Source organism: Hyaena hyaena, unplaced genomic scaffold, assembly GCF_003009895.1.
Source record: "Hyaena hyaena isolate Hyena2069 unplaced genomic scaffold, ASM300989v1 scaffold_1103, whole genome shotgun sequence".
Classification (NCBI taxonomy): domain Eukaryota; kingdom Metazoa; phylum Chordata; class Mammalia; order Carnivora; family Hyaenidae; genus Hyaena; species Hyaena hyaena.
The window spans coordinates 292147-305826 of NW_024081730.1; the positions used below are offsets into that span (position 1 = coordinate 292147).

The 13680-nt window shown below is 37.6% G+C and overlaps 1 protein-coding gene across 1 annotated transcript in view; it reads right to left on the bottom strand.

Moving 5' to 3' along the window:
- The window catches only part of XRN2 (5'-3' exoribonuclease 2), an 83277-nt gene that overhangs the window by 20799 nt on the left and 48798 nt on the right, over positions 1-13680 (bottom strand). Inside the window, exons 21-24 of the mRNA XM_039222284.1 lie at positions 10598-10681; positions 9437-9534; positions 7794-7873; positions 6552-6608 (exon numbers count right to left, since the gene is read on the bottom strand). Coding sequence (XP_039078215.1) covers positions 6552-6608; positions 7794-7873; positions 9437-9534; positions 10598-10681 — 319 coding nt within the window. The remainder of the gene's footprint in view (positions 1-6551; positions 6609-7793; positions 7874-9436; positions 9535-10597; positions 10682-13680) is intronic.

A 13680-nucleotide genomic window follows, 5' to 3' on the forward strand; every position in this document is an offset into this window, starting at 1 on the left:
CTAGGATTTAACTATATTTTAAGTATAGAAAAATAACTTCATTTATAATAAAAATGCTGAGCTCAAGAGCAGCTGAACAATACTTCATTTACTCAATCCATTCCTCTTACAACTCACTCTTCACTGGCAACCGCCTTTATCTCAAATGTTCTTTACTGGGCAAGGTGGCTTAGGGCAGTGTTACAGGTTTAAGAGGATGGCAGAGAAAATGTTAGTTAAATACAGGGGTTCATTAGGGCCTTCCAGGTACAAAGTAAAGAGAAAAAAATCAGTAATAAAGCAACACTTGCAACTAAAGTGTCTCAAAGCAGGTATCTTTGTGTCAGCAGGGCTTTTCGGCAGTTTATCAAACAAGATTTAAGAGTTCCCAAGGCACACATAGTCTCAGGGTAGCGTCGGGGAACAAATGGTGGCCAGGGAGCAAGCCTGCCTCCCTTTCTGATAAATAGGAAATGTTTAATAACATTTTCATAAGAAAATAGTGGAAAAGACAACAACAGGTGCAGAAAAGATGCTAAGTCAAACAATGTGTGTGCATATACCTTTCATGCAAGTCTCTGTGAGCGTAGGATCAAAGATGCATGTATGGAGAAGAGGGAAGAGCATTCTTTCACCTGGGACCAAGGAAAACAATATCCAAGAGGCCTTGGTATAAGGTGGGACAGGACTGGTTACCAAATAGGAGAGGAAATAAATGTAACCAAGATGTGGAAAGGGGTCCCAGGACCAAGGAATAGTGGAGCAGCCTTCTCAAGGGGATCTGGGAGAGAGGAAGAAAAGTAAGCTGTATGCAAGTGATCTGAGTGATTACAACCTCAATTCTCCCAAGGAAGATTCAGAACTAGTTCCATTCTAAAGAAGCAGGACGACACAAACCAACTGGTTACATGCAATGAATGCTTTAAGTTCTCGAGCCTTAACTCCCAGGTGGGACTTCAGTTGAGAAGAGCTAGACTGGAGCAAAACCGTGTGTGAACAGAAATGGGCAGGAAGATAGGCTGGTCGAACTGGGTTAATGCCACCAAGAGGCTATTCTGAACACATGAAGCTGCTTCAGGCAGTCAGTGAGGGAGTAAATATAATCAAGGAGACAATTTAAACAGAACCTCCTGGTAGCAGTGAGTAAAGAGCAGGGGGAGAGAACCAAAGAAGGTCTCTGACACAGTCTAGGGAAAGGCCTTCAATGTGTGCTTGAAGTGGGAATGATGGGCAGGCAAAAGAAATGGCAGGGCTAGAAGTGGAATGAAGATCATACTGAGGTGAGGGCTTAGGATGCAGATCTGCAAGTCATGCGCAGAAAGACTGGAAGCTAAGTGAAAGAAATAGAAGAGGTAAGGAGATAACCCCAGGGTCACAGGGATAATCTCTCCTGAAGGACAATTATTACAATCAGAGATTTAAGTGAGACTGCTAAAACCAGTGTTTGAGAAAACAGATCAATTCATTTATGAAAGATACACAGTTTATTGTATGTCAACTGTTCCTCAATAAAACTGCTTTAAAAATTCCATCCTTGGGGCACCTGGGTGATTTAGTCAGATGGCTAAGCGTCTCACTCTTGATTTCAGCTCAGGTCATGATCTTGAGGTTCATGAGTTCAAGCCCCTCACTGGGCTCTGTGCTGACAGAGCAGAGCCTGCTTGTGATTCTCTCTCTCCCTCTGTCTGTCCCTTCCCTGCTTGCACTCTCTCTTGAAATAAATCAACATCAAAACAAAACAAAACAATCTATCCTTCATGCTCATGCTCTAAAAGGGAAAACATTTCCAAGGTAATAGGAAAAAAAGAAATCTTCAACACCTCCCCTACTTCCTCTCAGAATCAAACTCCACAGAGTGCTCTATATACTTAATAGGGATGAAACAAACCATTAGATGACAGAAAAGGTGCATCTAAAAATAAGTTGGAAGTCCCTATTGAAGGTATAAGGGATAATCTTTGATCTCAAAGATTAAAGCATTCTATTCCCTTGGACCTTTGAGAACAATTTGAAGCCTTATTGTCTCCTAAAATGAATTAAGCTTTCACTGGTTTCGATATTCTTTTAGAAATTTGTTCCCAAAAATATACACTAAGAACCTTAGAAGTTAAGGAACAAATGAAGCCAAAACACAACTCAACTGTACTTTTCCAATGTAGTAACATCAGCCACAACTTAAACAAACATCTCCAAAAAGAGAAACACATAAACGAGGCAGGAACTCATTAGGCAAAGTCCCAAAGGGGAACTTTATTGAGATCCAAGCTTTTAAAGTTCCTTCATTTTTTTTCAGGTTTATTTATGTAAGTAATTAAAATTCTTATAGGCAGAGGAACTAAAATTAATAGAAATTATTTTATTAGAATAAAATATATAAAGAAAAATATTACAGAAAAAAATACAGATTACTCTTTGACAAATTTCTACCAGTAGAAGCAAAAGAGCTTAACTGTAGAGAGCATCAGTGGAAGGAAAGCAGTATCACAGAGATAAGACAGAAGCACCTTCACAGAGGAAACGAGTTAACAGAACAGCTTATAGATTACAGATTAACAGACTGCCCAGCTAAAGTAAGAGAACTGTGTTTAGATATACACTGCTTCATCCAGCTTCATCTAATTCTGTAAACAGGAGTATTTTTCACCACTTCTTCCAGGTGGCACCAGACTGACTTATCCAGCGCAAACTTCTACCCACTAGACAAGCTCTGCCCAAGAGAAGCATAATGGACCCTTCCCTTGGTTGGGAACTTCCCTATTATTTCATATAATCACCTAACTGTCATCACAAACACACCAAGGACAAATATAAAATTGTAAACCTAAGCATGGTTGAAAATAACAAAACTGAGCAGTGCTTTTATCTGTATCACAAGTAGCACTTTAGACCCTATTAGAAGAAAATACAGCAAAGTCTCAACAGGAAAGGGAAACATCCCTTTCCAACTCAATTCACTTTAAGAATTACCCTTAGAAATGCTATTTTAAGTACCATTACTGTTTGAGAGCACTAGCATACTTCACAAAGACAGCAGAAAGCTCTAAATATCAAGTTACATATACATTTTTACTCTACCTTTCCCTGATACCTTCTAATAATTAATACTAAATCAGCATACCAATGCAAACTGTTCTTCTAGGGAAAACTTCGTGATTCATATACCCGACATTTTAAAGCACTTAAAGAGTTTATAGGACTTAAGATGTCTTTTCTGACATTCTATCAGAAAAGGCTAAGCAGGCAGTAGAAGTTAAAACCTCCCAAGAGTTTTCACCATCAAGTCTGTGACTGACTGTATGTACTCCACTTCCTCCAGGCTTGATTTCAAGTTACCTGCTTGCCAGCCATGAGCCTTACAGACACTGCAGTAATAGTTACATTAAAAAATTCACATTTTTAAAAACCTCCTTGAAGAGATAAAACACTCTATCCCTTGCCTAATTCATCCAAAGGTGAATACAGAAAATTCGAGAAACACTTCTCTGAAGAAACAGGGGCTCCTAGAAGTCTCTGGAAAACACTGGGTGTTGACACTATAAACACTATGAACAACTGGGCTTTTACACAGGTTCAGAACTATGCTAGGTGTTAAGAGAAAAAAAAGAAAACTAAATGCTTGCTGATGAAAATAACATACATGAAGATTATATAAATTATAGATCACCTTGTAGAAAAGAAGGAAAGCTATGAAGGATAGGCTACAAAGGAATAAGCATTCCAAACAATGGAAGGAAGGTACAGAGGTCAGTGTGATAGTGATGGGAAGATGGGTACAAGGAGGGAGGTCTCCGTGAGGAACTGTGGTGATTCAGGCACAGAGCCATGGCTTTGCAAACCATGACAGACCTTGAAAAAGCAAAGAAGCTTAATTCCACCCACGCTATAGAGCAAAGATTTCTGAGGACTGTAGTGCTTAAGAAAGAGAAGCCTTATAGCATAATATGCCAACAGAGATGGTGGGAAGGTAAAGTCAAATAAATCAGCTGGGAAGTCACTACAATAATTCAGGAGAAGAAACTGTAAAATGAAGGGGCAAAAAACAACTATAAAACAGTCCCACTGGGAAGAGCCCGGGATAAAAAATAATTGGGGGAGAAAAATTCCAGAACAGTGGTGTAGATATAGGGATTTTTGTAGAATGAGAGACCAAGCATATGGAGTGTAACGTAGAACTAGAGGCTCCTAAGTCTGGGCAACTGCTCAGGGACAGAAAGGGAGATCAGCCAGGAAAACTAGTGATGGGCACTGGACAAAGAAGTATGGAAGACTGAGTCTGAGGCAATACAAAGGTGTGCGTGTGTGTGTGTGTGTGTGTGTGTGTGTCTGTCTGTCTGTCTGTCTACTCCTCCAGATGAACAGAAAATTGTGCCACTGCAGCAGGAAGATAACTTCTTTTTAATTTTAAAATCATATGAGATTTTATATACTTATGAGATTTTATGTATTTAAAGTTAACAAATAATACTCTAGAGATATTATAGCTAAACAAATTACAATGGTGAAAACCGGGATGAGGAAAATTAAGGGAGATCACTCAGTCCTATTCACAGTAAGGCTACTAATATACTGACTGACTTACGGGATCAGAATTGGAAAAGAATAAAAGATTTCGTAGGTCACAACTGACTCTATTTTCTAAGAGTCCTTCTAGGAACTTAAATATGTCAACAACTTCTCTCATAAACTTTCTTACTGCAAGTTAAGACCTATGCGATGGGAAGGACCCCCCTACATTCAATGGTTTCTCCAGTGTGGAATGGAATACCAGATGCATCCAAACAGACAAGGGAAAAAAGGCCAGGAGTCAAAACAGAAATAACTGCAACTGGCACAGGAGGGTGCATTCATAGATTTTCAGTTACAGAGCAAACACAACACTGGGATAAACAACAAGGCACCAAGCAAACAAAGGAACACAAAAATATGCAGTAAACTGGATCAACCTCATTACCCCTCAGGGGAAACACTGAAAATTACCCCATAGGGTAAAAGTTAACGTGATCTTTCACAAATCTCTAGGAAATTAACTCAAATCAATTTTAGTATGAAGTTATTTTCAACATGTACTTGAATATACACACTGAGAGATTTATCTTTATACACTTAATAATCTTGTGAACATAATGGGTACCATATAATAACACCAAAGGCCTCCCAGGCACAGAACCAACCAACAAACAATAACACTACCATACGAACAGAAGTTAAAGGATTTAATTTCGTAATTCCTCCCTTGGACAAGTCTCTCAATCCTAATTAGAAAGTTAAGTAGAGTTAACTACTTCTAGAGAGCTGGACAGAAAGGCCCTTGAAAACATGCAGAAAAATGGAGGAGTACAAACAAACATGCGACAATTTGAAGATGGATCCAGTGGGATTAAATGACCTAAAGGACCACTGTAAAGCAGAGACCCTAAGGGTTAACATAGAGCTTCCACACTGGATCTGCCCAAACCAGACTATTTGTGACGGCCTCAAGAGCTTGGCTCACAATTTGAACTCCACCCTTAAAAGAAGAACTTAAAGACAAAGAACTACAACAATTTATGTGTAAGGATAAACAAAACATGTGTAAAGATAAATAAATGCAATTAATCTAGAAAGATTTTCCAAATTCATGACAGTTTTCTTTAAATAAAAAGTCCTTCTAAAATCACAGGTGCTATCTAAATCAATTAAGGATAGGAAAATGAACATGCTTATACTTTATAATGATAAATCTATGTAAAATCTAAAATGCTTCCCAAGAATCAGAAAAATAGTATGAGTGGAAAAGTCTTCCCACACAGGCTTTTACAAAATCCTTGAATTACTAAGATGTGTTTGCCTTATCTTGCTTGAAGACTGCAGAAAATGGTAACAAAAATCCTGTCGTCAAGCTTAGTAATGACATACAATAACAAGCAAATAGTAGTTTGTTGGTTTTTAATTCTAAACAATCATATTTTACACACAGAAAATACTGTCATCATGCAAGAAATGAAATGTAAGTTTTCCAGGTAGCAGAAATTAGCCCTTTAAATTTATACAGTTGGTGGTAAAAATTTCCATAAATTTATTCTATCTCAACCAAAGTAAAGCATGTAATAGTTTTGTTTTTAAACTCTGCAGAGCCACAACTGTAAATATAATCAAAATAAACAGTTACAACACAAGGAAGCTGTGAGGGCCTCTGGGATGCAGACGTCTGTTGGCTCCTACAGAGCAAAATACTCCTAGAAACTCCCACTTTCTACCTCCTACTTCCTAATCCGGGAAGAATTAGAGGTTGTCAGGGGAAACCAGAAAGCTGAGAATCAAGCTTGTTAAATCAGTAACTTTAACAATATACATAATTTAAAGTCAAGAGGCTACATTCCAAGTTCTGCAACACAGGGACTCTCCAATCTCAAAGGACTGGTAGAATAATAGCTGCCATTTCCTTGTGATCCACAGGTCTTTTTTCTTATTTTTTGTAACTTATTTTTCTTATCTTTCTATAACTTTTCTTATCTTTCTGATTTCCAAGTTACAGAGCTGTAGCTGTCAAAACCAACTGTTTGGTCAAACGACATGAATTTTGGAAAACTTACCTGATTGCAGTGTTCTGTGTCAGATCTCGTAACATGGGGACAGGAGAACATACTATTCTAAAGACAAGGAAGATGGTTAAGTTGTAACCTTTTAGATCTGTGGAAGATGTTACTTTAGGAAAGAAAACTCATTAAAATGCACCAACAAAAACAACATAAACCAATTGTATCTTTCAAAAGGACCCTGTCTTCCTTGTTTGTAACCTCCTTAACAGAGAACTATTTTCTGCAAAAGGATCATATCAGAATTTGTAAAGGATACAAATCACAAGGTGGGAGGGCGGGGGAACAAAAAACCAAATAGAAGAAAAAACAGGTAATTTATAGATGAGGAAAGCCAAACGGTTAATATACCATATGACATTCAATTTCATTAGTAATCAGAGAAAGGTAACTGTAAGCCATAAGGCACCAATAGGCATCCAATAAACTGACAAAATTCCAAAGGTTTGCAAGAATGCAGAACAGCCCCTCTCACACAGTGCCACTGAGATTATGAAATAGTGTAATCACTTTGGAAATCCATACAATATTATCTAGAAAAGAAGATACACGTACTCTGTGACCAAGAATTCCCAAACTCTGATCTCAGAACCCCTTTAAAACATTCCTAAAAATCAGGGACCTCAAGGAGCTTTTGCTTATGATGGTTATGTCTATCAATATTTACCTTTTAAAAATTAAAACTAAGAAATTTCTAAAATACTAATATAAAGATAACAGTAATAAACCTATAACATAAACAACATGTTTAATGAGAAACTGTATTTTACAAAGCAAAAATGAGTGTCACTGTCTTACATTTTTGTAAATTTCTTTAATATCTGGTTTAATATCTATCTTAATAGCTGGATTCTCTTATCTGCTTCTGATTCAATCTCTTGAGATATTTATCACACTACATTCAGCTTCTGGAAAACTCCACTGTACACTCAAGAGAGAAAGAGAGTGAGAAAAGCAAATAATATCACAGCATCTTAGTATTATCATGAAAATATTCTGACCTCATGGATCTCCTGAAAAGGCTTTAGGAACCCCCAGGGCTCCCTGCACACAGTGACACAGCCACTAGGTTGAATAGCTAGGCTCTCACTCCAAGTTTTTTTTTTTATAGTCCAACAAGTCTTTTGTTGTTGTTTTGTTTTTTCACTACTACTAAAAAATAAAACATGTAGGCAACAAGGACAGAATGCTTACTAAACTTCTTCCCAGTCGCCCCAATTTACACAAATGAATGCTTACTGATCTGGAAGAACGGCTTCTTCATCCAAAGAAAACTTTCCTTGAATTCCATGACATAGTTCAGGTGGTACATTCACTGGCTGTGGAAAAATACATTCTTGATCATTTATCCAAAAGAATGGAAAGCAGGGACTCACACACATACTTGTACACCAATGTTCACAGTAGCATTAAAAGCCAGGAGGCCACACCCGAAAAACAAAGAATCAGTGAAGAAATGGGCAGAAGATATGAACAGACACTTCTCCAGAGAGGACATCCAGATGGCCAAGAGACACATGAAACGATGCTCAATATCCCTCCTCATCAGGGAGATACAAATCAAAACCACACTGAGATACCACCTCACGCCAGTCAGAGTGGCTAAAATGAACAAATGAGGAGACTCTAGATGCTGGTGCCGATGTGGAGAAACAGGCACCGTCCTACACTGTTGGTGGGAATGTAAACTGGTGCAGCCCCTCTGGAAATCAGTGTGGAGGTTCCTCAAAAAATTAACAATAGAACTCCCCTTTGACCCAGAAATAGCACTGCTAGGAATTTACCCAAGGGATCCAGGAGTGCTGATGCATAGGGGGCACACATACCCCAATGTTCATAGCAGCACTCTCAACAATAGCCAAAACACGGAAAGAGCCTAAGTGTCCATCAACTGACGAATGGATCAAGAAGATGTGGTTTATCTAGACAATGGACTACTACATGGCAATGAGAAAGAATGAAATTTGGCCATGTGTAGCAACATGGATGGACCTGAGGGTGTTATATTGAGTGAAATAAATCAGGCAGAGAAGGACAGATACCATATGTTTGCACGTATAGGAGGATTAGGAGGAGCTTGACGGAGGACCGTGGGGGAGAAGGGGAAAAATAGTGGGTGAGAGGGAGGGAGGCAAACCATGAGAGACTCTTGAATGCTGCAAGAACAAATTGAGGGCTGATGGGGTGGGGGGGTGGGGAAGGGGGTGATGGGCACTTGTGGGGATGAGCACTGGGTATTATATGGAAACCAACTTGACAATAAACTATTTAAGAAAAAAAAAAAGCCAGGAGGAGGAAAGGACCCAAGTTCCATCAACAGATGAATTGATAAACAAAATGTGGTATATACACACATGGCCATTAAAGGAATGAAATTCTGACACCTACTACATGGATGAATCTTGAAAACATTAAGCTAAGTAAAGTAAGTCAGACACAAGAAAACAAATACTGCATGATTCCATTTATGTGAGCTACCAAGAACACATAAATCCATAGAGACAGAAAGTAGAAAAGAAGTTACCAGAAGTAAGAGGAGAGAAGAATGGAGGTGTATCATTTAATATTGTTTAATGGATACCCAGTTCTGGAAATGGATAGTTGTAATGGCTGCACAACATTGTGCATGGACTTAATGCCACAAAATTACACACTTTTTACCTGGTTTTTATTTATTTTTTAAATAGTTTATTGTCAAGTTGGTTTCCATATAATACCCAGTGCTCATCCCCGTAAGTACCCTCCTCCATGCCCATAAGTGGTTTTTAAAAGTTAAAAAAAATGGTACACTTGTTTCTATTTTATCAAAAATTTAAAAATGCATTTCTGATTAAATAATTATACTGTTTAAAAACACCTCATGATGGAAAAAGAGACGGTACCTCTGTGGAACCTGTCTGATAGAGCTCTAAAATGAAGTCGTGGAGTGGGTGATGTTTCCCCACAAATAAGACGTCACCTCCAAGACTGTTTCTTTTAGCTGGGGGAAAGTAAGGAAAGAATAAAGATCAAATAATTACATGTGCAAGCACAACTTTTATGAGAATAAAATAAAATGAAACATCTAAATTTTATTTTGTTTTATTTTGTTTTTTTTTAAAGTTTGTTTGTTTATTTTGAGAGAGAATCCTGGGCTCAATCTCACAAACCACAGGATCACAACCTGAGCCAAGATCAAGAGTCAGATGCTTAATCAACCCCAAGAAATCACCTAAATTTTCAAAAGTATAAAGTTTACAAAAAAATAATTTAAAAGTTATACACTGAAATGTGTGAAGTCTCTGTGAAAGAAAAATAAAATTTTGACAGTAAGGTTTCAAAGATCAATGACTATCAGAAAAATTTATCACTAAAAGATACTTGAATACAGTGTTGTAGGATAAGGGACAAAGTTATTTGTACAGAACTCAATTGCTTACTTTAAGAAATATATAATGATTTCCCGAGGAAATGCAAACAAACTATACCATCTGATAACAAAGACTATTCTAAGGATGGCTCACAGAGAAATTATTTCTGTAAGTTTATCATACTGGTGTTAAGTAAATTTCCCAATAGAATCTAGCTTCCAATTTCCCAATACTTTTAACTGTCAGTATTAATGACAAAATGCCACTTTTTTTGGGTATAAAATAATATTTTAGGTTAGTAATCTGAGAGAAAATGCCTTTGTTTCAATCTAACTTTTCAAGCAAACTTACTGTTATTGAGGGGATAAAGGATGGAGGAAAACAATACACCCCTGGCATGGAAAAATACTTTTGTGTGTACATATCATATAAGAATCAAAAAGTCAAAGGATATTCTTGAAGTATTCCTTTTTAATAAATCTAAGAAATACCTGTATGTTAAAAAAATTATAATTACTATTCAATTTTTGGATAATACATTTTAAGAAGTTGACTTTTCTCATAAAGAAAATATCAATGGTTTATGCCTTTATGTGTAATTTGATAAATGAAAAAAAGTCTAATTTCATAGGGAAATGTAAAGTTTGTATGGTACAGACTCAATGTTGAGACCAAGTGCAGTATAGTTCTTACTCTCTTCTGGAGTGAGGTCTGGGTACACCTCTTCTAGAGCAGCTCGCAGCCTTCGCTCATCCACAAAAGGCAACAGAGCAACACCTGGGAAAATAAACGCACACCCCGCTATTAGGATTATCCAAATTCCACTTATCATTGGTACAAATAAGCACTTCAAGTAGAATATCCTGGTGATGTAAGAACACTTTGGAACTGAATTCTATTTAGTCAAATCTCAGATGCAAATACTTTTCATGTGGTCAGAGAAGAAAAAAGTTCTATGTATTTTCCATCCTTAAAATGGCTCCTAAGAGCCATGTTTGCAGAATCCTAACTCTGTGATGATATAATTTTTTTTTAATGTTTTATTTATTTCTAGGAGAGAGAGAGACAGCGTGAGCAAGGGAGGGTCAGAGAGAGAAGGAGTCACAGACTGAAACAGGCTCCAGGCTCTGAGGTGGCAGTCAGCACAGAGCCCGACGCGGGGCTCGAACCCACGAACCGCAAAATCATGACCTAAGCGAAAGTCGGATGCTTAACTGACTAAGCCACCCAGGCGCCCCTGTGATGATATAATTTTTAAATTAACTGGACAAGTGGCCACCTGGACAGGAGTCTTTGTTCTCGCCTTACTTACGAGGATGCCTTTGGGCAAGCCAGTTAACCTGTCAAGGGCTTGAGCTTGTCCTTTCATTTTTCTGACTTGGTTTTCAACTAAAATACTCAAGCAGAATAAATACATGGAATGTCTTCCAGCTCTAAAGCTGCATGGTATTGTTTACATTTAAAAACCTAATAACTAATTAATACACAGAAAGTTTTTAGAGACTTGCTTAAATAACTTTGGGGAGTACTCAGGCTGAAAACTGTCCTCTGGAAGGTGCCAGAATTAAGGCAATTGTTTTATTTCAATCTAAATTCATAATTTTCAAAGAAGCACACCAGTGGTACAATATCTATTACTAGAAAAATACATGAAGTTATTCAACCAAATGTGTATGTTGTACTGTATATAATATAAATAGTCTTTTGGCTAAAAAATTTAAGACAAATAGCAAAGAGTAATGCTAAATAGAGCTAAATAATTTTGAAAAGACGGCCAGTCAAAACTGCTATGCTTGTGATTGTTCTCTTTAGAATGATGAGAAATAAAAGGCTCTCAAAGTTGTCATTAATTACTTACCTACCATATTTTCAAAGTTTGGAAACAAGTTCAATCTCATTACCCAGTAGGGAAACATGTATTTTTTAAAGTTAAAAAGAAACTAACTTATAGTGTGAATTCTGAAGGGCCTGAAAAGTGATTTCAAGAATATGAACATTGATCGTATGAGCTAGGCTATTTCATTCACTGGTAAACATTTACATGGAAAAAAATGTAGGGAGTTGTTCAAGTTTTGTTCAGTTACACACTGAAAACCCAAACAAATTATCAGAAAGCCCTTCCATCAATTCCAAAAGCCATCTCCAACTGGCAAGCAGCTAATGACAGCAATAAGGTTATTAAGCAACAAATCAAATCAGTCCTACTGGCTGGGTGAAAAGATATACTTTACACCCAGATGTGATTAAAGTAAGTGCCTGAGTGAGCTGACAGTAAAAATGACACGAGGAGCTAAATTTTTCCTGAGTACTTATTTACAGGTAACCTAGGTAGCAGTAATACGTAGGTAAACATAGTGCTCATACTCTCTGGGTTCAGATCTTAGTTCTGTGCTGTGTGACTTTCATCAAAATACTAAAATTCTCTGTTCGTATATAAAATACATAGCATTCAAAATGACTACGCTATATTCTTCTTATACACATTATGTAAATATAAAAACCAACATTGAAAGTACACATGTTCAATAAATGTTATGGTTTTTTTTTTTTTAAGTATGTGTATTTATTGAGAGACAGCACAAGTGGGGAAGGGGCAGACAGAGAGGAAGAGACAGAATCCCAGGCAGGCTCCGTGCTGTCAGTAAGAAGCCTGAAGCAGGGCTTGATCTCAAGAAGCATGAGATCATGACCTGAGCCCAAATCAAGAGTCAGATACTTAAATGACTGACCCACCCAGGTGCCAGGACATTATGTGAATACTATAAAAGTACAACATTGTCAAGAATACCTGTTCAATAAATGTTGAAAAAGTACCCAGATATATTTTATTGTTAGGCAAGAACTTAAATATTACCATTACTCAATAAATTTTAAAGACACATGAGAAAAACGATAATAGTACTAAATTTTACCTCAAAATACATTGTGTTCTTGCTACAGTCTAATAAATGAAGATACTTATACAAAATGTAAAAATATTAAAGTCCCGAGTTTCAACCCACCCTAAAATTCATTTGGAATCTCAAGTGACCCTGAAATTCCAAAACAACCTTGGAAAAAAAATAAAGTTGAAGGACTCCCACTGCTTGATTCCAAAACTTTCTAATGTTTGTTTATTTGGGGGGGGGGAGGGAGGAAGGGAGGGAGGGATGGGGGNTTTCTAATGTTTGTTTATTTGGGGGGGGGGGAGGGAGGAAGGGAGGGAGGGATGGGGGAGGGGCAGAGAGAGAGAGATTGGGAAACACAGAATCGGAAGCAAGGCTCCAGGCTCCGAGCTGTCAGCAGAGCCTGACACAGGGCTCAAACTCACAAGCTGTGAGATCATGACCTGAGCCAAAGTCAGCCACCTAACTGACTGAGCCACCCAGGTGCTCCTCCAAAACTTTTTAAAGCTACAGGAATTAGAACAGTTTGTGCTGGCCTAAGGACAGGCATTATCAGGCAGTGGAACAGAGAGCCTATCAATAAGCACTCAGATACATGGTCAAATGATCATCAATAAGGGTGCCAAGACCATTCGTTGGGAAAAGAGCAATCTTTTCAACAAATGGTGCTGGGTAAATGGGTAACAGAAGAATGAAACTGGACCCTAACCTTTTACCATACACAAAAATTGCCTCAAAATAGATCAAAGAACTAATGTTAAGCGCTAACACTATAAAACTCTCAAAACAAAACAGGAAGGAAGCTTCCTGACATTGGATATGGCAATGATTTCTTGGATATGACAACAAAGCACAGGCAATGAAAAACAGTCCAACAAAAATTGGACTTCA